We start from the raw sequence: 26898 nt of genomic DNA on the forward strand, positions 1-26898 counted from the left end.
ACACACTGGCCGATATTACAAGTGATATCACTCAGTAGGGGGAAAATGAGCAATCTTGCTCAAAATATTGTGTAGTGTGTACCCAACTTAACTCGGTACAGCCGGTTGTATCTTTCTACCTTCTGTCTTGGCCAGATATACAATGTTATGTATTTTTATTTTAGACATGTTATGGTCATAAATCTTGAGTTAAAATGCAAAGTGCTCTAACATCATACTTCCCGATCTTATCATTTATAGAAACTACTTTCTCATATTTTTCTCTAACGTCCTAGTGGATGCTGGGGACTCCGTAAGGACCATGGGGAATAGACTTGCTCCGCAGGAGACTGGGCACTCTAAAGAAAGATTCAGTACTATCTGGTGTGCACTGGCTCCTCCCTCTATGCCCCTCCTCCAGACCTCAGTTAGAATCTGTGCCCGGCCAGAGCTGGGTGCTCCTAGTGGGCTCTCCTGAGCTTGCTAGAAAAGAAAGTATTTTGTCAGGTTTTTTATTTTCAGAGAGCTTCTGCTGGCAACAGACTCTCTGCTACGTGGGACTGAGGGGAGAGAAGCAAACCTACTCACTGCAGCTAAGTTGCGCTTCTTAGGCTACTGGACACCATTAGCTCCAGAGGGATCGAACACAGGTACCTAACCTTGATCGTCCGTTCCCGGAGCCGCGCCGCCGTCCCCCTCGCAGAGCCAGAAGTACAGAAGCAGCAGAAGCAAGAAGACATCGAAATCGGCGGCAGAAGACTCCTGTCTTCACTTAAGGTAGCGCACAGCACTGCAGCTGTGCGCCATTGCTCCCGCAGCACACCCACACACTCCGGTCACTGTAGGGCACAGGAGGGGGCGCCCTGGGCAGCAATTAAGATACCTGATGGCAAAAGTATACATATATACAGTCAGGCACTGTATATATGTGCGAGCCCCCGCCATTTTTACACATGAGAAGCGGGACAGAAGCCCGCCGCTGAGGGGGCGGGGCCTTCTTCCTCAGCACACCAGCGCCATTTTCTCTTCACAGCTCCGCTGGAAGGACGCTCCCCAAGCTCTCCCCTGCAGTATACAGGTGCAATAGAGGGTAAAAAAGAGAAGGGGGGCACATAAATTTAGGCGCAGAGATATATATATATATATATATATATATATATATAAAAACAGCAGCTACTGGGTAAACACTAAGGTACAGTGTAATCCCTGGGTTATATAGCGCTGGGGTGTGTGCTGGCATACTCTCTCTCTGTCTCCCCAAAAGCCTTTGTGGGGTCCTGTCCTCAGTCAGAGCGTTCCCTGTATGTGTGCGGTGTGTCTGTACGCCTGTGTCGACATGTTTGATGAGGAAGGATACGTGGAGGCAGAACAAGTGCAAATAGATGTGGTGTCGCCCCCGACGGGGCCGACACCCGATTGGATGTGGAAGGTGTTAAATGATAATGTAAGCTCCTTACATAACAGATTGGATAAAGCTGTAGCCTTGGGACAGTCGGGGTCTCAACCCATGCCTGCTCCCACAGCGCAGAGGCCGTCAGGGTCTCAAAAGCGCCCAATATCCCAGTTAGTTGACACAGACGTCGACACGGAATCTGATTCCAGTGTCGATGACGATGATGCAAAGTTGCAGCCTAAAATGACTAAAGCCATCCGCTACATGATTGTGGCAATGAAGGATGTGTTACACATTTCTGAGGAAAATCCTGTCCCTGACAAGAGGATTTATATGTATGGGGAGAAAAAGCAAGAAGTGGCTTTTCCCCCGTCACATGAATTGAATGAATTATGTGAAAAAGCGTGGGATTCCCCTGATAGGAAGGTAGTAATTTCCAAGAGATTGCTGATGGCGTATCCTTTCCCGCCAACGGACAGGTTACGCTGGGAATCCTCCCCCAGGGTAGACAAGGCGTTGACACGCTTATCTAAGAAGGTGGCCCTGCCGTCTCAGGATACGGCCGCCCTAAAGGATCCTGCGGATAGAAAGCAGGAAGCTATCCTGAAGTATGTTTACACACATTCTGGTACGCTGCTGAGGCCAGCAATTGCTTCGGCCTGGATTTTTAGTGCGGTAGCAGCATGGACGGATACTCTGTCTGAGGAGTTAGATACCCTGGACAGGGACTCTGTTCTAATGACCCTGGCACATATCAAGGACGCGGTCCTATATATGCGGGATGCCCAGAGGGACATTTGCCTGCTGGGCTCTAGAGTAAACGCAATGTCCATTTCTGCCAGAAGGGTCTTATGGACTCGGCAATGGACAGGGGATACCGACTCTAAAAAACACATGGAGGTTTTACCTTATAAGGGTGAGGAATTGTTTGGGGACGGTCTCTCAGACCTAGTTTCCACAGCTACGGCTGGGAAGTCAAATTTCTTGCCTTATGTCCCGCCACAGCCTAAGAAAGCACCGTATTACCAAATGCAGTCCTTTCGTTCGCAAAAGAGCAAGAAAGTCAGAGGTGCATCCTTTCTTGCCAGAGGCAGGGGTAGAGGAAAGAGGCTGCACCACGCAGCTAGTTCCCAGGAACAAAAGTCCTCCCCGGCTTCCACTAAATCCACCGCATGACGCTGGGGCTCCACAGGCGGAGCCGTGGGGGCGTGTCTCCGACATTTCAGCCACCAGTGGGTTTGCTCACGGGTGGATCCTTGGGCTATACAAGTTGTGTCTCAGGGATACAAACTGGAATTCGAGGTGACGCCCCCTCACCGTTACCTAAAATCGGCCTTGCCAGTTTCCCCCATGGAAAGGGAGGTAGTGCTGGCAGCAATTCACAAGTTATACCTACAGCAGGTGGTTGTAAAGGTTCCTCTCCTTCAACAGGGAAGGGGTTACTATTCCACTATGTTTGTAGTACCGAAACCAGACGGTTCGGTTAGACCCATCTTGAATTTAAAATCCCTGAACATTTATCTGAAGAAATTCAAGTTCAAAATGGAATCGCTCAGAGCGGTAATTGCAAGCCTGGAAGAGGGGGATTTTATGGTGTCTCTGGACATCAAGGATGCTTACTTGCATGTCCCCATTTATCCACCTCATCAGGAGTACCTCAGATTTGTGGTACAGGACTGTCATTGCCAATTCCAGACGTTGCCGTTTGGGCTCTCCACGGCACCGAGAATATTTACCAAGGTAATGGCGGAAATGATGGTGCTCCTGAGAAAGCAAGGAGTCACAATTATCCCATACTTGGACGATCTCCTCATAAAGGCGAGGTCCAGAGAGCAGTTGCTGATCAGCGTAGCACACTCTCAGGAAGTGTTGCAACAGCACGGCTGGATTCTGAATATCCCAAAATCGCAGCTGATTCCTACGACGCGTCTGCCCTTTCTGGGCATGATTCTAGACACAGACCAGAAGAAGGTGTTTCTCCCGGCGGAGAAGGCTCAGGAGCTCGTGACTCTAGTCAGAGACCTCTTAAAACCGAAACAGGTGTCGGTGCATCACTGCACGCGAGTCCTGGGAAAGATGGTGGCATCATACGAAGCCATTCCCTTCGGCAGGTTCCATGCGAGGATCTTTCAGTGGGATCTGTTGGACAAGTGGTCCGGATCGCATCTTCAGATGCATCGGCTGATCACCCTGTCCCCCAGGGCCAGGGTGTCTCTTCTGTGGTGGCTGCAGAGTGCTCACCTTCTCGAGGGCCGCAGGTTCGGCATACAGGACTGGGTCCTGGTGACCACGGATGCGAGCCTCCGAGGATGGGGGGCAGTCACTCAGGGAAGAAACTTCCAAGGGTTGTGGTCAAGTCAGGAGGCTTGTCTGCACATAAATATCCTGGAACTAAGGGTCATATACAACGCCCTGAGTCAAGCGGAGCCTCTGCTTCGCAACCAACCGGTGCTGATTCAGTCAGACAACATCACCGCAGTGGCTCATGTAAACCGCCAGGGCGGCACAAGAAGCAGAGTGGCGATGGCGGAAGCCACCAGGATTCTTCGTTGGGCGGAGAATCACGTGCAAGCACTGTCAGCAGTGTTCATTCCGGGAGTGGACAACTGGGAAGCAGACTTGGTACCCGGAACTGCAAGAAATGCTCACACAGGAACCATGACCTCTGCCTCTCAGACAGGACCTGTTGCAACAGGGGCCCTGTCTGTTCCAAGACTTACCGCGGCTGCGTTTGACGGCATGGCGGTTGAACGCCGAATCCTAGCAGAAAAGGGCATTCCGGATAAAGTTATTCCTACGCTGATAAAGGCTAGGAAGGACGTGACAGCAAAGCATTATCACCGTATATGGCGAAAATATGTTGCTTGGTGTGAGGCCAGAAAGGCCCCTACAGAGGAATTCCAGCTGGGTCGATTCCTGCACTTCCTACAGTCAGGTGTGACTATGGGCCTAAAATTAGGGTCCATAAAGGTCCAGATTTCGGCCCTATCCATCTTTTTTCAAAAAGAACTGGCTTCACTGTCTGAGGTTCAGACGTTTGTTAAGGGAGTGCTGCATATTCAGCCCCCTTTTGTGCCACCAGTGGCACCTTGGGATCTTAACGTGGTGTTGGATTTCCTGAAATCCCACTGGTGTGAGCCACTTAAGACCGTGGAACTAAAGTATCTCACGTGGAAAGTGGTCATGCTGTTGGCTTTAGCTTCAGCTAGGCGTGTGTCAGAATTGCGGCTTTGTCATGTAAAAGCCCCTATCTGGTTTTCCATATGGACAGGGCAGAATTGCGGACTCGTCCGCAGTTTCTGCCAAAGGTGGTGCCATCTTTTCATTTGAACCAACCTATTGTGGTGCCTGCGGCTACTCGTGACTTAGAGGACTCCAAGTTGCTGGACGTAGTCCGGGCTTTGAAGATTTATGTAACCAGAACGGCTGGAGTCAGGAAGACTGACTCGCTGTTTATCCTGTATGCATCCAACAAGCTGGGTGCTCCTGCTTCAAAGCAAACTATTGCTCGCTGGATCTGTAACACGATTCAGCAGGCTCATTCTGCGGCGGGATTGCCGCAGCCGAAATCAGTGAAAGCCCATTCCACAAGGAAAGTGGGCTCTTCTTGGGCGGCTGCCCGAGGGGTCTCGGCATTACAGCTTTGCCGAGCTGCTACTTGGTCGGGTTCAAACACTTTTGCAAAATTCTACAGGTTTGATACCCTGGCTGAGGAGGACCTTGTGTTTGCCCATTCGGTGCTGCAGAGTCATCCGCACTCTCCCGCCCGTTTGGGAGCTTTGGTATAATCCCCATGGTCCTTACGGAGTCCCCAGCATCCACTAGGACGTTAGAGAAAATAAGAATTTACTCACCGGTAATTCTATTTCTCATAGTCCGTAGTGGATGCTGGGCGCCCGTCCCAAGTGCGGACTTTCTGCAATACGTGTATATAGTTATTGCTTAACAAAGGGTTATGGTTATGTAGCATCGGTTGAGTGATGCTCAGTTGTTGTTCATACTGTTAACTGGCTAAGTTTATCACAAGTTGTACAGTGTGATTGGTGTGGCTGGTATGAGTCTTACCCTGGATTCCAAAGTCCTTTCCTTGTGATGTCCGCTCTTCCGGGCACAGTTTCCTTTACTGAGGTCTGGAGGAGGGGCATAGAGGGAGGAGCCAGTGCACACCAGATAGTACTGAATCTTTTTTTAGAGTGCCCAGTCTCCTGCGGAGCCCGTCTATTCCCCATGGTCCTTACGGAGTCCCCAGCATCCACTACGGACTACGAGAAATAGAATTACCGGTGAGTAAATTCTTATTTTTTCAGGGTTGACTAAAATAGAACTATGTATGACATTCAGTCTTATGATCTTACATAATTATTAAACAATTCAATTCTCATTGTCATTAAAATATAGAACAGTGATGGTATGAAAAGGAAGGGCTCAAATGTATTTAGTTATTACTTTTTAAGTGCTGACGTAACAGGTCAGTCTAAAAATATCACTAGGCTGACCTGTTTTTATGCATGTTAATGGCTGCAGCTTGGCATAGCCTTACCATTACATAAAACATAGGAGTGTATCTTTAAAACAAGTTTCAAAATAAACTTAATATCAGGGTGGCTCAATAAGTAAATTAACAAGACCTCTCACATGTGTAATGTTCTCTATTCCATTCTAATTTCCTGCCAGGCCAGAGCAGGTAGACCACTGCTTTCCCTCACGGCCATTAGACTGCGCCTCATATCAGTCATAATGTCCCAACATCAGCTGTAAGATGGCTTGCCGGATACATGGTCAACATTGAGGTGCATAGTGTGATCAGATTTCAGCATCTAAAAGGCATATCATCAGCAGAAATTAATTGCCAACTTGTTGGAGGTCTACGGTGATAATGTCATGTCACAGAAGTGGGTTTGCTGCCTTTGACAACGGCAGGACAGACGTTCAAGATGAGCAGCGATTCTGCCTGATAAGCACGTCCAAGCCTACTTCCATGACATGGCGTTATCACCGTACACCTCGACAAGTTGATGATGAATTTCAGCTACTAATATGCACTTTAGAAGGAGAAATCTGATCACACTACGGATCTCAAGGTTTGACCATGTCTTCGCAATTCCTGCCATCTTACAACTGATGTTGGGACAGTTAGACTGATGTCTTATGGCCATGACGTGAAGCAGTGGTCTATCTGCTTTGACCTGGCGGGAAATTCTAAATTAATTTCACACACAAGGAGTCTTTCTTATTGAACCTTCCTCGTATATATTTAACATTTTTTGCTGAAACACTTAACACAAATGATCCGTTTGACTGATATTTGTGGCCATAATTAAAAATAAGAACACAATAAAATAAATGTTTCCAACCTTAAGGGGGCTTTCAATTAGGGGTGATTTTCTTGCACCCTCAAGTATGTGTGGCTATGTGCCGCACTTCCGGTACCTTTGGATTTGCATATTTTTTGTGACCCTATAGGGCTGTGTGCAAAAAATCAGCGAGTCCTGGATGCGTTCAGGCTGCGAGCGGTGCCCTCTAGCCGGTGGTTATATGTTGTTACAACTGCCACTCGCCCCCTTTGCCCCGAAGTGAATTGACCCCTAACAGGCTCAAGATGGAGTGATCTGAGCAGTGCTCACCCTTTCCATTTCCTTAGCTCCAATGATGACAAAAAGCCAGGAGAAGTCAGGATACAGATATCTCTATGCAGGTATAGCATCTTGCTGACATCTGTGTACAGAGCTAATGGAGATAAGGCATTGATGGTCAGTAGGAGGGTTAATGTGGATGGGAACATTTTGAAACAGTTATTCTATAAAAAACACTAACCATGAAATGCAAATTGATAAAAACATTTTTTTACCCTAAATTGCTGAGAACAGAAGACAATAATCTGTACTCATACACAGCAAATATATACAATATCATAGTATAAGAACTTACTACATAAACAGTATTTGTGTATGTTATTATTATCTCTTCTGTATAAGGCACCTTTGTGTCTGTGCGCTTTCGGTGCTTTGGGCTGATTTATTTGCTTGTTTTATGTTTGCAATAAATTTCTCCTACAATATCTGGTTCCACGTCACTAAGGCACGGCCCAGGGTAGGTCTTGTTTACACAGAACTTAATAAGGATATGTGTCCCTTTAACTACTAACATGCCTGAAAATAGTTTGTCTTAAGGCATCATGGCCAACTGTTTCTACCTTCAGGGACAATTCCAGGTTTTACAGATTAGTCCTTGGAAATGTCCCTAAGATTTGTCTTTGGAAATGTCCATGAGATTTGTACTTGGAAATGTCTCTAAGTTTAAATAAGAGACCAACTGTATAATAAAACAATTCCATTCTATATGCAAGTTGCAATTCTTAAGGCAGGTACACACTAGACAATTTTGAACCAATAAAGATTTAAAGATTTCCCTTGAAATGTGCCCAGCTGCACAATGAATGATATAGAGCATACACACGGAACGATATAGAGCATACACGCGGAACGATATAGAGCATACACACGGAACGATATAGAGCATACACACGGAACGATATAGAGCATACACACTGAACGATATAGTGAACAATATCATTCAGTAAAGTCACCTCTCCCATCCCTGAACATGCAGTCATGAAAGATATAGCCTAAATTGGACTGCATTGATAAAGAGAAACAATAACAGATGACGGGAGTGCGCATCCTTACCGTGCATACTCACCTGACAATATGCACAATAATATTTTTATCTTTATCGTGCATATCGTCCACTTAAGTCAACTAGTTTGTATGCCCCTTCAGATTCAGACTTACATTACATTTATAAAAGATAAGTACTTAAAATGCAAAAAGTATCAGTGGCATTGTAGCATTCCAAAGTGATCCAAACCAATGGCCCTCATTCCGAGTTGTTCGCTCGGTAATTTTCTTCGCATCGCAGCGATTTTCCGCTAATTGCGCATGCGCAATGTTCGCACTGCGACTGCACCAAGTAAATTTGCTAAGAAGTTTGGTATTTTACTCACGGCATTACAAGGTTTTTTCTTCGTTCTGGTGTTCGGAGTGTGATTGACAGGAAGTGGGTGTTTCTGGGCGGAAACTGGCCGTTTTATGGGAGTGTGTGAAAAAACGCTGCCGTTTCTGGGAAAAACGCGGGAGTGGCTGGAGAAACGGGGGAGTGTCTGGGCGAACGCTGGGTGTGTTTGTGACGTCAAACCAGGAACGACAAGCACTGAACTGATCGCACTGGAAGAGTAAGTCTCGAGCTACTCAGAAACTGCACAGAAAAATCTTTTCGCAATATTGAGAATACTTCGTTCGCAATTCTGCTAAGCTAAGATTCACTCCCAGAGGGCGGCGGCTTAGCGTGTGTACTGCTGCGAAAAGCGGCTAGCGAGCGAACAACTCGGAATGAGGGCCAATGTGTGATGTTTTGAGAGGCGCCAGCTCCGTTGCAAAGGATTCCTGGTAATTATGTGAAAATGACATCACTTATGATAGTGTATTTTTAGCGGATGCAGTCTAATAAATGATATAATGTTTTCTTATGTACTTTGAGCTCTTAGAGATAAAAATGTGCGGTACAGTAGTCAAGATATTCAACATCTTATCTTAAAGACATTCATCTAGTGCACATCCTGTAACATTCCTGGCAAGTACAGGTTAGAAAATTAATGCTCATATAAATAATGAAGTAATACACGTATGATGATGGTTTATTTGTCCTGCCTAAGTGATTGGCATTCCTGGTATCTTTATTATATCATCAATTCAAATTCTCCTGGACCTTTTTAACTTTTATTTGCCTTTTTTAATTCAGGGAGGTTAATGTTTTATAATACTCTTTTTATAGACTTGTGACGTCATCCCTGTTATTGCTGCTAATAAACATGATGGCTATATGTAAACTTGCATTACTGTTGTGTCTGGCCATCCAGTGCGTGGCGACTAAGTCACCCGGACAAGACAGGATCAGTGAGTCAGGTGTGCACTATAGTACAGTATCTTGATAACACTCTTGTTTGGTGAGGTTTAAGGGGATGTTACAGACTCTACTAATCACCTGAACCAATTAGAACGCTATGGGGAAATTCAATTGTTTGAAAAGTCGGTTGGTTGTATGTTTTTTCCTGAAAGACAGGAAAAAACAGACACCCAACCTACTTTTCAAACAATTGAATACCCCCCCCCCCCAATGAATTTAATAATGTTTGCTAAGTTATTATAATGCATAAAATATCTTGAAGCCATACACCACAGTGTTATGCATTTCTTCAGAATATGGGCCTGATGGGATGCAGCTAAAATGCCGGCTGTCAGGATCCCGGCGCTCAGCATACCAACGCCGGAATCCCCACAGTTGACATTATACCGGCACCCAGAATCCCGACAGCCACCTGGACTTCATATTTGGTTGGTGGTTCCACGCCACCAACCAAGTGGGAATAGAACCTGTGGCGAGTGAAGCTTGCCACCGGGCTCGAAGCGTAGCGATCCTGCGAGGGGACTTGCGGATTCGCTGCCAGGATTCCGGCAGACGGGATGCCGCTGTCGCTATAATAACAGCTGGCATCCCGTCTGCCTGTATACCATACAGGATCCGGCGTGATTCAGAGTTGTGCAAAATGATGATATTTATGGAGTTGAGCGATTATCGTCCAACTGTGCATGTGTCATGGTCGCACTGCACACGCACCAAGATACTGTAGCGATGTTGCACGCAGAGAGTTTTAGTTGCTAAGCAATTGACAGTCAGAGGCCGTTTGGGGGAAGCATGGGAGTGGCAGCAAAAATGCAGGTGTGTTGCGACTGCTTTCTGGGCGTGTCTCAGCCTACATCTGCGATCACTTATGCACAAACGATGGCGCCACCGTCTCAATTCCCACCGCCATTCAATTATTAAAGGATCTGCAACCGCCACTGTGTGTACGCACTTGCTTGGATTTGTAATGCCGTCTGCGGACGTCTCAATACATTTCCTGGTGGTTACAGCATTAGCATACTTTCACACATTTGCTGTGTACAGGATCACAGCTGTGAATACATTGGTGTGCATCTCTGAATCAGACCAATTGAGCTTCACATGTCCTCTACTACCATGCCTCCTGCTCCAAGACACTTCCCCCAAGACCCTTGTATTGTGTGAGAACTATTACATATGAAGAATGACATAAGGGTGTTAATCTGCATCGCTCAATTTACACAAGTTTCAAATGTAAACAGGCAAAAGATGTTAAAAAAGAAGCTGCAACACATGTAGCTACTAATATTTTGTTTAGCAATTGAAGCTAACAACGTTTACAGAAATGTAGCAGTTTGTTGACTAAACAAGATGCATTTCTGAAACAGCTTTATAGATAGAGAACAATGGAACACATACTACACGTCCCAGAAGAGGCATGTGCCCCAAGCCACCCGTCTGTGCAACATACCTGAATATTTTGTTCAGGCTTAGTTACGGTTAAATGTCATGGAAAGCATGACACCGTCAGCAGCGCTGTCCTCTAAACAGCTCATTTATTCTCAGTTGTTAAGTGCGATAAGATACTTTCTCACTACAAGAACATAAGGAGGGCTCTTCCTAGGAAGGTGTCAGTATTCCCTTATTGGCTCACAGAATAGCTTGAACAGATGGGTAATATCTGCCAAAATCTGCATGTGTTTCTGTGAATTTATTGGGGATCCGAGTGTCCTTTTGTATTTATTGCAAATAAACAGGTATAAGACAAACAATCACTAACATATACTCTCATACATGATACATTTGTGATTAGAAAAAAACTTTGACATGATAACAGAGATTTATAGGGGGGGGGGGGGGCTGTATCAGGTGTGAAGAAGGGAAAATGTAGCTAGGGAGGGGACTGAAGGAGGGTGGGATATGGGACCTTTGTATCATAGCTATAACCTGAGGTATAAGACTACGTTGGGGCTTGTAGAGAAAAAAAGCAGCTACAATAAACGTTAGATCCTTAAATGACAGAGAATTAAACAATATATAGGTAAACTGTACACATTTGTTTCCAAGTCTCCACATTTTTTATGTAATAATCTACCCTATTGAACCAGGCCGTAATAGTTGGAGGTCTGTTGGATCTTCAGTGAAGAGTTATAACAGCTTTTGCTGCGTTTAAATTCCTCAGGTTGGATTTCCTATAGGCTGAGATGGGAATATGAGTGATAAGGAGCAGCCAGATGCTGGGGTCTATAGAAACATGATACTCTACGACAATATATACACTACGACATTAGATCCAAAATATATACTGCTGGAAGAGAGTGAGCCGCAGGCAATTTCAATCCTACCAAATGTGAAAGACACAACAGAATTACAATGCATCCGGAAAGTATTCACAGCGCATCTCTTTTTCCACATTTTGCTATGTTACAGCCTTATTTCAAAATGGAATAAATTAATGTTTTCCCTCAAAATTCTACACACAATACCCCATAATGACAACGTGCAAAAAGTTTTTTTGAGATTTTTGCACATTTATTAAAAATAGAAAACGAAGAAATCACATGTACATAAGTATTCACAGCCTTTGCTCAATACTTTGTTGATGCACCTTTGGCAGCAATTACAGCCTCAAGTCTTTTTGAATATGATGCCACAAGCTTGGCACGCCTATCTTTGGCCAGTTTCGCTCATTCCTCTTTGCAGCACTTCTTAAGCTTCATCAGGTTGAATGGGAAGCGTCGTTGGACAGCCATTTTCAGATCTCTCCAGAGATGTTCCATCGGATTCAAGTCTGGGCTCTGACTGGGCCACTCAAGGACATTCACAGAGTTGTCCTGAAGCCACTCCTTTGATATCTTGGCTGCGTGCTTAGGGTCGTTGTCCTGCTGAAAGATGAACCTTCGCCCCAGTCTGAGGTCTGTCACGCTCGGCGTAAGTTGGGGTTCCGACAACCGAGTTTCGGCTGATGGGACAGCTACCTGTGAGGAGAGTAAACGAGGTGGCTGAATGTAATTCCTCCTCATGGGGTGGAAGCCAAACTAAGTGTTAACATTGGCCGGAGGGCGTGAAGAAAAGGAGGACTTCGTAGGAAGATAACTGTAGTTTTAATGAATAATCAGGCTGTACACGAATATTGGAGAAATTGAAGAAACTGGAAGAATTAGAGTCTATGGTTAAATGACTCGAAGAGTGAAGCTGAAAAACTCCGGTAAAGAAGAACTGAAGACTGTTTTATGATTAAAAAATGAGGCTGAAGAACTTGGACTTTGAAGAAATGAGGACTGTGGTTTGTGATTGAAAGACGAGGCTGAAGAACTTGGACTTTGAAGAAATGAAGACGTCTGCGGGAACCACTGTTGGCACCTGGAACGCCTCTACGACCTGGGACCCCGTGAGCGCTTCCACGAGTGGCAACGGACTTAGACGGCGTTTAGGTAACCGATGGATGAGAGCAGCCAGGACCAGGGAACCAGAAGTAACCTGGGAGCACAGTGCTGGAGAACCTTTCACAAGGAGGTAACATGAAGCACTGGCACTCTCCCTCTGAGCCAGCCTCCTTTTGTAAGGGGAGAACACGCAGGATTGGCTGGACACAGATTGGGAACTTCATTGGTAATACTCTGGTCTCCAACATGGCTGACCCCAGCACAGGAGACATACTTAGCTGTTAGCACACAGCTTTAGCCAACTTCTGTCTCTGACACACTATACTGTGTCACCACTAGAGGACCTTACCGCAGCGATCCCCGTTGCAGCGCCCTGCTCTCCAGACCCTCGGCCCCCGGTCCTTGGCAGCCGCACATCTGTCCAGAAGGACCCGCCACCAGCAGCTCCCTGCCGCCGCAGCTGCGCCAACCAGCGGGATGGTAACCCGCGGGAGCACCCACCGGAGGTAAGGCTCCGGAGCCTGACAAGGTCAACAGCGCTCTGGAGCAAGTTTTCATCCATAATGTCTCTGTACATTGCTGCATTCATCTTTCCCTCTATCCTGACTAGTCTCCCAGTTCCTGCCGCTGAAAAACATCCCCACAGCATGATGCTGCCACCACCATGCTGCACTGTAGGGATGGTATTGGCCTGGTGATGAGCGGTGCCTGGTTTCCTCCAAACATGACACCTGGAATTCAAGCCAAAGAGTTCAATCTTTGTCTCATCAGACCAGAGAATTTTGTTTGTCATGGGTTGGGAGTCTTTCAGGTGCATTTTGGTAAACTCCTGGCTGGCTGCCATGTGCTTTTTTACTAAGGAGTGACTTCTGTCTAGCAACTCTGCCATACAGGCCTGATTGGTGGATTGCTGCAGAGATGGTTGTCCTTCTGGAAGGTTCTCCTCTCTCCAGAGAGGAATGCTGTAGCTCTGACAGAGTGACAATCGGGTTCTTGGTCACCTCCCAGACTAGGACCCTTCTTTCCCGATCGCTCAGTTTAGACGGATGGCCAGCTCTAGGAAGAGTCCTGGTGGTTCTGAACTTCTTCCATTTACGGATATGGAGGCCACTGTGCTCATTGGGACCTTCAAAGCAGCAGATATTTTTCTGCACCCTTCCCCAGATTTGTGCCTCGAGACAATCCTGTCTCGGAGGTCTACAGACAATTACTTTGACTTCATGCTTGGTTTGTGCTCAGACATGCACTGTCAAGAGTGGGACCTTATAGGTGTGTGCTTTTCCAAATCATGTCCAATCAACTGAATTACCGCAGGTGGACTCCAATTAAGCTGTAGGAACATCTCAAGGATGATCAGTGGAAACAGGATCCACCTGAGCCCAATTTTGAGCTTCATGGCAAAGGCTGTGAATACTTATGTACATGTGATTTCTAAGTTTTTTATTTTTAATAAATTTGCAAAAATCACACAAAAAAACTTTTTTCACAATGTCATTATGGGGTATTGTGCGCAGAATTTTGAGGAAAAAACTTAATTTTGTACCATTTTGGCATAAGGCTGTAACATAACAAAATGTGGAAAAAGTGAAGCGCTGTGAATACTTTTCCGGATGCACTGTACATCTCCTGTAGATATAGTGTATCTGATTTAGTTTTGTGCGTGACTTATAGTGTATATTTACTGTAGTATAGATCTGGCTTTTACTGTCTTCCAGTACAGTGCACAACACAGTACTTATCTCGAGATAAAAAGCACTAATACAGTATATAAAAAATACTGCTAAATGTGTGTACGTTTCTGCTTTGGAACTTAAAGGAGCTGCTTCTGGGACAATGGGCCTAATTCAGACCTGATTGCAGCAGCAAATTTGTTAGCAAATTGGCAAAACCATGGACCTAATTTAGACCTGATCGTAGCAGCAACTTTGTTAGCAGTTGGGCAAAACCATGGGGGTCATTCCGACCCGTTCGCACGCTGCAGTTTGTCGCAGCGGTGCGAACGGATCGGAACTGTGCATGCCAGCGGAAAAAGTGATTGCAGCGGCGATCGCAAGAAGACTGACAGGTGGGAGGCGTTCCGGGGCGTCAACTGACCATTTTCCAGGCGTGGTGAGGTGAATGCAGGCGTGTCCAGGCATTTGGAGGGCTGATGTCTGACGTCAATTCCGGGACCTTCATCGCTGGATCTGTCGCACAGGGTAAGTAAGTCTGACCCTGGTCTTGTTTTGCAGGAAACTTTTTTAGCATAGCAGGGCTGCACAAGCGATCGCAGCCCTGCTATGCTAAAATACACTCCCCCATAGGCGGCGTGAAGTTGATCGCACGAGCAGCAAAAAGTTGCTACGTGCGATCAACTCGGAATGAGGGCCCATGTGCACTGCAGGGGGGGGCAGATATAACGTGCAGAGAGAATTAGTTTTGGGTGGGTTATATTGCTTCTGTGCAGGTTAAATACTGACTGCTTTATTTTTACACTACAATTAAGATTTCCGTTTGAACACACCCCACCCAAATCTAACTCTCTCGGCACATGTTATATCTGCGCCCCCTGCAGTACACATGGGGGGTCATTCCGACCCGATCGCTCGCTGCAGTTTGTCGCAGCGCAGCGATCGTGTTGGAACTGCGCCGGCGCCGCAGTGCGCCGGCACATGGCAGCTTTCATTGCCTAGCGATCGCCTCTGAGACAGAGGCGGTCGCTGGGCGGGAGGGGGCTGAACGGCGGTGTTGAGCCGCCGTTTAGGAGGAGCGGTCCGGCCAACGCAGGCGTGGCCTGACCGTTAGGGGGCGGGCCGCGGCGGCTGCGTGACGTCTAACTCATCCAGGAGCTGCGCTGGCCGGGAGTTACTCCTCAAATACAAATGCATCGCCGCTGTGCGATGCTTTTGTATTTGTGCAGGGGGGGGGGGGCTGGCACTGACATGCGGGGCGGACTAGCCCTGTGCTGGGCGTCCCCCCCCATGTCAGGGAAGATGATTTAGCACAGCTACGATCAACTCGGAATGACCCCCATGGTTTTGCCCATTTGCTAACAAATTTGCTGCTGCGATCGGGTCTGAATTAGGCCCAATACTAGGTAAAGATGTGAATTTCTGGAGAATAATTCTATTGTGATGTAGTCAGTGCACCAGCATTGGTTATGCAGGTAGTGAGGGTGATGACATTGCTCACAGCAGAAACAAAAAATACAATATAGTATGATAAGTGTGTATTCTGCAGTGCAAATGTCATTGGCACTCTGGCTGCACTAATGTGATGGACGGCATATGCACTGTATGTACTACAGGTATTTCTGCAGCTTTTGTGTTCATTGCATTCACCCATATTAATGGCCCTAAAGTGAGGGAAGTAAAAGCATACAAAAACTCTGTCTGTTGTCTGAAGAATAACTGATATCTGATACCAGAGGAACGAGTAGCTGGAAAAAGGCACAAACATTTGTATTATTCTATCTATGCTTGACCGCATAGCTAATGTCAGTACTTCACTTCTTACCCTATAAGATTAAGCGGTATATTTACTAAAGCTTGTAATACAGACAACTGGAGGTGTTTCTTATAGCATCCAATCAGAGTTTGTATATAATTTTCTAGAGTACAATAAAGAAATGATAGCATGATTGGTTGCTATGGGCAACACCTCCATTTTAAAAAATGGAAACCGGCCGCGAGCCGTCATTGGTTCATACATGGCACCATTGATTGCAGCTCACCGCATCATCATCCCACCCCCTTGGGCTAGCTATATAAGCCAACGCGAGGCAGGGGGCAGGCAGTCCGGTGGCGGAGGAGCAGCTGAGAAGAGCAACTGAAGACTCCGGAGTCCAGGGTGATCTACTTCCAATGCAAAAGTGCTCACATGGCCTTCATCCCCCAGGTGAAGATCACAGAAGAAGACACTGTAGGAAGCCCTGGGGAGGCAGCGATCATGCAAAAGAGCTGTAAAGGCCGCCACTCCCAGATGAAGGCGTAGATAAATAACTTATTTAAACTGTCCATGTTGCGTGTTTATTTGTTCACTTGGTTGCCCTGAAGAGGGGGGACCCTTTTATTGTGGGGTTTATTGGCACCATCAAATGTACCCCCTGGCTGTGGCATTACCCCCCTGCTAGTGGAGCAGACCTCTAAGTACCAGCCAATCAGCTCATATCTGCCATGTTACAGGCTGAGTTTGAAAACTGTCAGGAGCTGATTGGCTAGTACTTTATCTTGCTCTGCTTTACCAGTCTCCAAGGCTTAGTACATCTACCACTTAGGTCCGGATCCAATTATCTGTGGTTAATTACCACAAGCTAATTGAACTACTGGGGCTTTTCAATTATAGGCTGCAGTTAGCGTAGATTTCTCTTAGAGTGTGAGGCAGCTTGAACAAAAATCTGCGTCAAATGCCCTGATCGTGGGTACCAAGAACCTGTTAACACATAGCTCCTGGAACGTATCCCAGATTCTATGGGTTAAGGCGCGGTAGCAGGTAATTTTCTGCATGAGGAAAAAGGGCTGTAATTAAATAGCCCCGGGCATTAAAGCCCGAGGCTACCACCCTTTTTCCAGCATGGTAAATTACTGCATTTTATTGAATCTGGTCCTCAGTGTATCACATGTTTAAAAAACATTACATCACAATCAGGGCCATATATGTGTTACTTACATATTCCTTTTTTATTCTTGTCTACTCTCAGGGAAGGCAATTCACCTACTGATTCTTCTGTGATTTCCTATGCCGATTTACTGAAGGAAGTCTGCAAGATGGCAAATGTCTTAAGAAGTTTAGGCAAGTGTTTGCTCATGATGTTTTTGGTTACCTTATGCTCGATGTTCTGTTGAAAAGAAAAAATACAATAAATGTGAATCAACGTAAAATATTTTTAAGAGCCACACATAAATGTTGTTATACATTTGCTGACCATAACAATCACGGATGTGGAGGGTGTGAATTACTCTGTCAATGGTTTGCTCCTTTTATAGCTGTGCAGTGGATTATTTTCTGTTAATTGTTGCAAGTGATTATTCTCTTTGGTGATAGATGCAATGAAACATTTTTTTACAATAAGGTTGTAAAACAGGTATTATTATTACAGTATAAGGAAGTACAATTGAATCAGCTTTTTAAGGCCCCTGATCATGGATGCTATAGAGTCATCTGCAGAAAAGTGATCTTTGGCCCTGATTCATTAAGGATTGCAAATGGAAAGCTGCTCACAGTAGCTTTGCATTTGCAGGCCTTAGAAATGTAAATGCAGGAGGAGGTGCATACCACCTCCTGCCTCCATACCACCTCCTGCCTGCATACCACCTCCTACCTGCATTTGCAATGTGGTCACACATCAGATGAACATTGGGACCATCATCTGCGACGGCAGGGTGAGTAAGCTTCAGCTTACTCAGCCTTGCCATTGCAGTGCGGCTTGCAGGGCCAGGGTAACTGTGCCTCGCGATGCAGTCCTTTACCTCGCCACTCCCGGAAAATGGGGGCAACACCCCCCCCCCCATTTTCCTGAACCCACCCGCCCCCATCCTTTCCCGCGAACACCTCTGCCTGTCAATCATGCAGAGGCGTTCGCATTTTAGAGAAGAAATCACAGGACCCGTTCTGCATATGCGTAGAGCGGGCTCTGCGTCTGCGCAGTCCCCGAACATCGTATAAATGCAGTAAGGATCACATTTGTGAATCAGCCCCTCTGTTTGGAAGTGCACAGAGAACTCGGGAGATGCTCCCAGAATGACAAATGAGGAGCATGAGGTTAGAAGATCGTCACAGAAATTGAATAGGCTTATTTACTGTTTGTAATAAACATAATTACCTACAATAATAGTTTCTGAGGAGAGTTCATTACCCTCGGAAATAGAGTTAAATTAGTTAAAGTTAGTTTCACATACAGTACAGGTGTATAATGTGCTTCTATATGCAGTGAGGAGAATGAAGGCACACGGTTGCAGTATTCCAAAGTTCAGTGAATGGCCACCTACTTATTGCATCAAAGGTGCAACTGGTAGTTAATGCAGTTTTGAAGCAATTTATTATCTGTTCAGTACAAGAAAATGGATCAAATTGAGTTGCGCCCAAAAAAACTGCAACTCAGGTCACCACTCCTAAAGAGCACCACTCCTTGAAACAATACACAACCAGAAAAATGGAACGGCTCCCAAGCGCTGTTTTATATGTATACACGAATACCTTTCTGTTGGACTTCAGAACTATAAATCCTCAAGAGAAAGAGAAAAATATATTCATGCAGTATCAATATTCATATGAGTGTTTGTTGTTCGCATCGATGATCCTCAACTGGCCTTTAGGCAATACCCTATGTTCACATCAAGGTTTCTTTAATATCTCCGAAATTCATGACATCTATAAAATCGCTTCTTAGTTTATTGGTATATGGCTTACCTTCGGTAAATGCCCTATGTGCATCAAAAGGTATCTTTTTAGTACTCCTTCGTCAGGATTGGACTAGACTCTGTCCAGTTCTTATACTTTCACGATTTGTAGAGTACGTCAAAACGATAGTCCATGCAATATTGGGTATAAACCGATTTATTTATATAAAATATATATATATAAAATGTATAATCCACCATACCATAGGTCACAGGAACACACAATATTCCCAAACGGCAGGGTTTACTACACCGCACACCCCTCAGATGAACAAGAGGGGGAAAAAAAGTGGATGGTATTCTACAGTGAAGAAAATATTATGGCCAAAAAATGGCATAAAAGTCTTTACCAATTACTCCCGGTGAGTGACGCTGTTTGATCTATGGAAAGTGCCGAATTCAACCAACGCGTTTCGGAACCAATGTTTCTTCCTCAAGGTGTGGGGTGGTAATGGACCCTGCCGGTCATTTTATCCCCCCTGACTTGGTCACATGTCCTTAATTAACCAACCAAAATTAATTTGTTTAAAAACAGCCATATACACATAAACATAACAATAAAATATACTCTTATTAAAAAGATAAATTTATACACATGAGAATCAACCCATCCAAAGTACATAAAATACAGACAAAACTTCATAAAATTACATATTTCATAAATTGGGTATAATCCAAAATGCGTAATGAACCCATAAATCCCTAAACTTCCTAAACAATCAATATCCTGACTAAACTAATCCATCTGATTCAAAGCCACGTATTTTCCCCAACCAAACTCCCATAATGCAGCATGACCATTCCCATAATGCACTGCGGGATCTGACGTCCTAAGTTGTTCTCGGTTACCATAGCAACCACACGGTTTTTTCCTCAAAACAGCTTTCCCCGATATGTAGGTCACAATGGGCTCTCGATCTTTCTGGAAATAAGTCCTCACATATCCAATAATGCCTCCAGAATGAGGTCATCCCCTCACACAGTTCTCATGTTCCCCTCGTTGTTAGCAGACTCCATTTGCCAGAAGCTCCGGCCGGACAGGAAGTAGCGGTGACGTATTTCCGGTCTTTGAAACGCAAACTCGGAAGTGAATGCTGGAGGTTGTGGAACATATCGCTCGCTTCTCAAATACATCCAAAGTGTGAGATGCAAGGGTATAGTGCACATACTATATTAATGGGGCCCATTAATATCATTGAGTCCATCCACATCAGGAGAGAAGAAGAGAAAAAACAAGAAGCATCATAATCTTATATAATAAACTTGTACATCAAACACGCACTTAATTTATGATTATAATTTGCAAATCAACTCTCATTATTCATCATTGCTCAGAGGAAATACAAATATGAGTGTAATTGATAAATAGACATACTCTCATTGGTCATCATTATTTAGGGGGAATATGAGGTGTCATAAATTGTTAACATACAAACAAAACTCTATAAGAACCATTTGGTCTCAAATTCGACATTAAGACCCTTGGGTACAAATGTTTGGAACTCATAAATTTTCCTCATGTCCGCCTGGTCTAGTTTTACTTCTCCATTGTTCCTCCGCCAATCTGATTTTATATGCATGATACCACAGAAACTAATCAAGTGTTTAATTTTACATTCATGCTTAAGTTTGAAATGTGCTGAAACGTTATGGCTATCAAGCCCTTTTCTCACATTCCGCACATGGTCTACCATCCGTATTTTTAGTGGACGTGTAGTCCGTCCCACATATTGTGAGCCGCATGAGCATTCTAATAGATATACACAATTGGCTGTATCACATGTAATAAAATCTGTAATTTGGTAGATCTTATTACTTTGATTAGATTTATATTCCGTGATCTTACTATTTGTGCTTTTACATGCTTTACACATAATGCATGAACCACAACGGAAAAAGCCCTTTCACTTTATCCTCGTGGTCATGGGTTCATTACGCATTTTGGATTATACCCAATTTATGAAATATGTAATTTTATGAAGTTTTGTCTGTATTTTATGTACTTTGGATGGGTTGATTCTCGTGTATGAATTTCTCTTTTTAATAAGAGTATAATTTATTGTTATGTTTATATGTATATGGCTGTTTTTAAACAAAATAATTTTGGTTGGTTAATTAATGTGTTCCTGTGACTTATGGTATGGTGGATTATATATTTTATATATATTTTTTATATAAATAAATCGGTTTATTCCCAATATTGCATGGACTATCGTTTTGACGTACTCTACAAATCGTGAAAGTATAAGAACTGGACAGAGTCCAGTCCAATCCTGACGAAGGAGTACTAAAAAGATACCTTTTGATGCACATAGGGCATTTACCGAAGGTAAGCCATATACCAATAAGCTAAGAAGCGATTTTATAGATGTCATGAATTTCGGAGATATTAAAGAAGCCTTGATGTGAACATAGGGTATTGCCTAAAGGTCAGTTGAGGATCATCAATGCGAACAACAAACACTCATATGAATATTGATACTGCATGAATATATTTTTTTCTTTCTCTTGAGGATTTATAGTTTTGAAGTCCAACAGAAAGGGATTCGTGTATACATATAAAACAGCGCTTGGGAGCCGTTCCATTTTTCTGGTTATTATCTGTTCAGCTTGACTCTATTCTCATGATGGAGTCTCTATAAGGATTCATTGTTTAGCCTATAAAATACAGCAAAAGTAATGTAACTGCAGTATATCAGTTTGGTTCGGTGCACCTGTTTAATCCAAAATATTGTTTTTGGAGATAAATGAATCCCACTTAATAATATTATTTACTTTTAAAGGTGTGAAGAAAGGAGACAGAGTAGCCATTTATTTGCCAATGATCCCAGAGCTGGTATATTCTATGTTGGCATGTGCCCGCATTGGTGCAGTTCATTCAATAGTGGTAAGTGTATCTTTCACTACAGTACATTCAATGCTGTTACATAAAACCTTTCACATGGCATTCCTCTGGGTCACTGCCCAACCCATTGTATTTATAGAGCAGTGACACCGGCCTGTGCTGGCACAGACCAGTCACATCTGTTTGGCTGGTTTGGCATGGCAGGGCAGAATGTTCTGGTCAGCATGAGGACAGCTATAGAAGTGTCCTTCCAAGAATAATGATTCAGCTTGGAAATGTCCCTAATGCCCAGTGAAAGTACAACACCTGCAAATGATTACTGACCACTTTCTCATTTATTTTTATTTCATGTTGTGAGGAAATGAGGTTTGTGACAATTAATATAGCTGTGCCTCATTTCCCATGTCAAATATGTACTTTTTATACCCATATCCATATACATTCAATTTGTCTGTTTGTTCATTCTCCATAACATGTTCATTGCTGCTCATCCAATATTGGGGGTAATTCTGAGTTGATCGCAGCAGGAACTTTGTTAGCAGTTGGGCAAAACCATGTGTACTGCAGGGGGGCAGATATAACATGTGCAGAGAGAGTTAGATTTGGGTGGGTTATTTTGTTTCTGTGCAGGGTAAATACTGGCTGCTTTATTTTTACACTGCAATTTAGATTGCAGATTGAACACACCACACCCAAATCTAACTCTCTCTGCACATGTTATATCTGCCCCCCCCTGCAGTGCACATGGTTTTGCCCAACTGCTAACAAAGTTCCTGCTGCGATCAACTCAGAATTACCCCCATTGTGTTTAATTCAATCTTAATACTGTTAATATAAATTGTGTTATGTTATTTGTTACCCTATTCATGTTAGACCTAGTTTCACATTGTTTTCATATACCACAGTGGACACTCAAGGGGTGAGTCATATAAGGTATTATTGTCCCTTTTTGTTTACCTCCTATTGTCCAACAGTGAGCTGACCAGACATGGTGACTCTCTGGCTGATATAATCACCTTTATTAGAATATGTACTGTATTGCAATGCTGTAAGATCCTAAGACAAAGAGGTCACACACACCCCTGCAATATGAAGCTTCTGGGGGTTTAAGTGGAGCTACCCAGAGAGCTGAGAGAGATTCTCTGCTCTAAGACTAAAGGGGGGTACAGACGGAGAGATCCGTGCTTAAATTCTAAGCAATCTGACTAGATTGTTTAGAAGTTAAGCATGGATCTCTCCGTGTGTATGCCCCCCAGCGATAGCGATGCGTGGCCCCGTGCGTCGCTATCGTTGGTGCTAGATTGGCCTGCATGCAGGCACAATCTAGCACACAGCTGGGTGAAATGAGCGACGGCCCCTCGCTCAGCACACATCGTGCTGTGCTGAGCGGTGGGAAAGATGTGTGCTGAGCGGTCTGTAATGGATCTCTCAGCACACATCTCTGCCAGTGTGTACTAGCTTTAAGAAGTAATGTTCTGTCAGGAGTTTGTGATGGGAATTGTCATGTGGAATTGGATTACAGAAGTGTGCTGAGCTGTTTATAACCTATTCTGTTCAATAAACTACTGTTGGTTTTTCATCTACCACTGTGTGAGTGATTGGAGCCCGGTATCTTCACACATGTATAATCATCATCTCAGTAATATCCAGGCTCTGATCTATATAGTAATGTCAAACAATGGCTTATATTCCTCCTGTTATTTTAGTTTGCAGGCTTCTCCTCAGAATCACTGTGTGAACGAATCCTTGACTCCCAGTGTGCTGTCCTTATTACTGCAGGTGCGGGTAAACTTCCATATTTCCTGATTGTACTACATAAAAGCTACATAATACCTCTCATCATTTAGTCACGCAGAGTTGGGATAAAATTAACCCTGTCCCTGTTTCACCTTCACCAGATCCTCTCACACCCTTGCCAGTGTTTCCCAGCCTCTGTCCTCAAGGCACATAATAGTGCAGGTTTTAGTGATATCCAGGCTTCAGCACAGATGGTTAAATCAAAATAACTGAGGTACTAATTAAGTCACCTGTGCTCAAGCATGGAAATCACTAAAACCTGGACTGTTAGTGTGCCTTGAGGTCCGAGGTTGGGAATGCCTGCCCTAGCCCTATAAATCCTGAAATGCCTAGTATTGGGCGAAACGGCCTTTTTCGAGGTTGACAAATGAGACCGTCTCAGCAGAGTGGGGATAGCTGGGAGCTTTACACAGTACTCCCTCTCTCCATTTTGTTAGTGACGTAAACAACTATGTATTTTTTCAGATGGTGTATTCAGAGGAGAAAAACTCATCAACCTGAAACATATTGCAGATGAGGCAATCCATAAATGCAATGAGAAGTATGATCAGTCTATCTGTGTAGAAATATTTATGTACAGTATATAGAGAATTTACAATTTAAGGGAAAATAAATGGGATTGTAATGGATGTACTTGGCTCAAGTTTTATCCATTTGTCTCTTTGCGGCTTACTTATTAAATATTAGATTAAACTTGGGACCCAGAGGAAACATTAGGAACAAATAAAAAGTATGACCCTCATCCAGTTAAGAAATACATATATTATTATTATTAAATTTTATTTATAGGGCGCCACAAGTGTTTCACAGCGCCGTACAAAGGACAGTACAGGGAGACAAAACTTAGCATTACAGTAAATAAATATCAAAAATGGAGTGCAGGTAACAAAGAGCACCACAATTCTCAAAACATAATACAGCTTAGATGTAAGTAGCAAGGGAGTAATCAATGTACTACTTGGGGCTGGCGGCCATAGATAGAGATGAGCCTTTACCAGTATGAGAAAAAGCAGGTAAAGATGGTCGCTGAGTGAAATGTGTCGAGAAGAGGGCTTAGACAACAAGAGGAAAGAGGGCCCTGCTCTGTAGAGCTAACAATCTAGTGGGGAGGAGCGACAGACAGATGGCAGTATGCAAACAAAGCAGAGATGTTCAAGGCATAGGACAGGGGGATGGAGGAGCAGCCGAAGGACTAGGTTATGCATCGGAGGGGTACGCGTTGATAAATAGGTGGGTTTTCAGTGCCCGTTTGAAGCTTTGCAAGGTCGGGGAGAGTCTAATGGAGCAGGGAAGCGCGTTCCACTGAAGGGGTGCAGCACGGGCAAAATCTTGAACTCGTGCATGGGAAGCAGTGACCAAGGCAGAGGAGAGGCGGCGGTCATCGGCCGACCGTAGTGGGCGGGAAGGAGTATGAAAGGAGAGGAGGTTGGAAATGTAGGGAGCAGTGGAATTAGAGATGGCCTTGTAATCCTAGGTATTGCTTATGAATCCATTATAAAGATAGAGGGAGGTATGTTATAAGCAGCAGTTGTACAGTATATAACTGCAGGCTTATTGATCCCCCGGGGCAAGTCAATTAGCCACGAAGCCAGTTTTGGGGGGAGGGGGGGGGGGTGTTCAGGGAGGGTTTTACCAGCATCAGCGACTCTAAAAAAAAATCTAGCTAGTTCACGCAGATGTGTGAACTTTTCATGGATTCTGTGTGTTAACACCTTTTAACCTGTGTTAAAGCCTGTTAACACGCTAATTTATCAGGTGTTAAGGCTGTTGGGTGAAAAAGGGAGTGCAATTAAATAGCCACAGCACTTAGAACCAGAGGCTACCTCCTTTCCTCACCCCGTGAAAACTTTTCATTGTCAATTGAATTCCCGCCAAAGTCTGATGCATTTTACGACATAACGGTCCCCATAATTGCATTCTTAGAACGGATGTCTTTAAGATGAAATTAATTGTAAAAGTGGTATTTTTGTACACATGAGGTACATTGGATCAACTAGATTATTATGTATTATGTGGTTGTGTATACTGTATGACACAAATTGTATATTTTCTTTCTGTGAAAAAGGGCACAAGTTGTGAGGAACTGCATTGTGGTTAAACACCTTGGTGGAAAGTTGAACAACCAAAACATATCAAAGCTCCAGGTAACTCCGCAAATAACTTATGGTTTATGACTGAGATGTTATTACATTTATAACCTTTCAGACCAACAATAGTATGGTTATGGAATTAAAGTACAGGTTGAGTATCCCATATCCAAATATTCCGAAATACGGAATATTCCGAAATACGGACTTTTTTGAGTGAGAGTGAGATAGTGAAACCTTTGTATTTTGATGACTCAATGTACACAAACTTTGTTTAATACACAAAGTTATTAAAAATATTGTATTAAATGACCTTCAGGCTGTGTGTATAAGGTGTATATGGAACATAAATGAATTGTGTGAATGCACACACACTCTGTTTAATGCACAAAGTTATAAAAAATATTGGATAAAATTACTATCAGGCTGTGTGTATAAGGTGTATATGTAACATAAATGCATTCTGTGCTTAGATTTAGGTCCCATCGCCATGATATCTCATTATGGTATGCAATTATTCCAAAATACGGAAAAATCCCATATCCAAAATACCTCTGGTCCCAAGCATTTTGGATAAGGGAGACTCAACCTGTAATAATGTTTTTTTTATAATGACATTGGCAACACGGATGATGTAATGGTTAGCATTACTGTCTCACAGCACTGAAGTCTTGGGTTCGATTCCCCCCATTCTCTAACTGTGTGGAGTTTGTGTACTCTCCTGTTAATTGCCAGGTTTTCTCTAGGTTCTCCAGTTAACTCCCACAAATAAATAATAGTAGGGTTAATTGACTTAGAAAAAATACTCTAGTGTGTATGTGCCTGTGTACATGTAGTAGGAAATGTAGATTGTACAGTGGGACAAAGACTGATGTGAATAGCCAAACATTCTTTGTAAAGTGCTGCAGAATATGTATGCAATATAAAAAAACAATAAATAAATCATTTTGTGTCCAACTATTAATAAGTATTATTCATTGTTGTTAAGGAGAAATGTTCACCAATATATCAGTGTTATGCTTGTCTAGCACCACGCTACTCCTGCAGTGACTAGATGGACCTCACCTCAAACAGCCGCCATTCTCAGGTGAAGTAA

The 26898-nt window shown here is 43.9% G+C and overlaps 1 protein-coding gene across 1 annotated transcript in view; it reads left to right on the forward strand.

Annotated features, from left to right (window-relative positions):
• The window catches only part of LOC134928127 (acetyl-coenzyme A synthetase, cytoplasmic-like), a 159566-nt gene that overhangs the window by 6448 nt on the left and 126220 nt on the right, over positions 1 to 26898 (forward strand). Inside the window, exons 3-7 of the mRNA XM_063923485.1 lie at positions 17375 to 17466; positions 21857 to 21960; positions 23625 to 23697; positions 24181 to 24256; positions 25781 to 25859. Coding sequence (XP_063779555.1) covers positions 17375 to 17466; positions 21857 to 21960; positions 23625 to 23697; positions 24181 to 24256; positions 25781 to 25859 — 424 coding nt within the window. The remainder of the gene's footprint in view (positions 1 to 17374; positions 17467 to 21856; positions 21961 to 23624; positions 23698 to 24180; positions 24257 to 25780; positions 25860 to 26898) is intronic.

The sequence above is a fragment of the Pseudophryne corroboree genome, chromosome 5 (assembly GCF_028390025.1).
Source record: "Pseudophryne corroboree isolate aPseCor3 chromosome 5, aPseCor3.hap2, whole genome shotgun sequence".
Lineage (NCBI taxonomy): Eukaryota > Metazoa > Chordata > Amphibia > Anura > Myobatrachidae > Pseudophryne > Pseudophryne corroboree.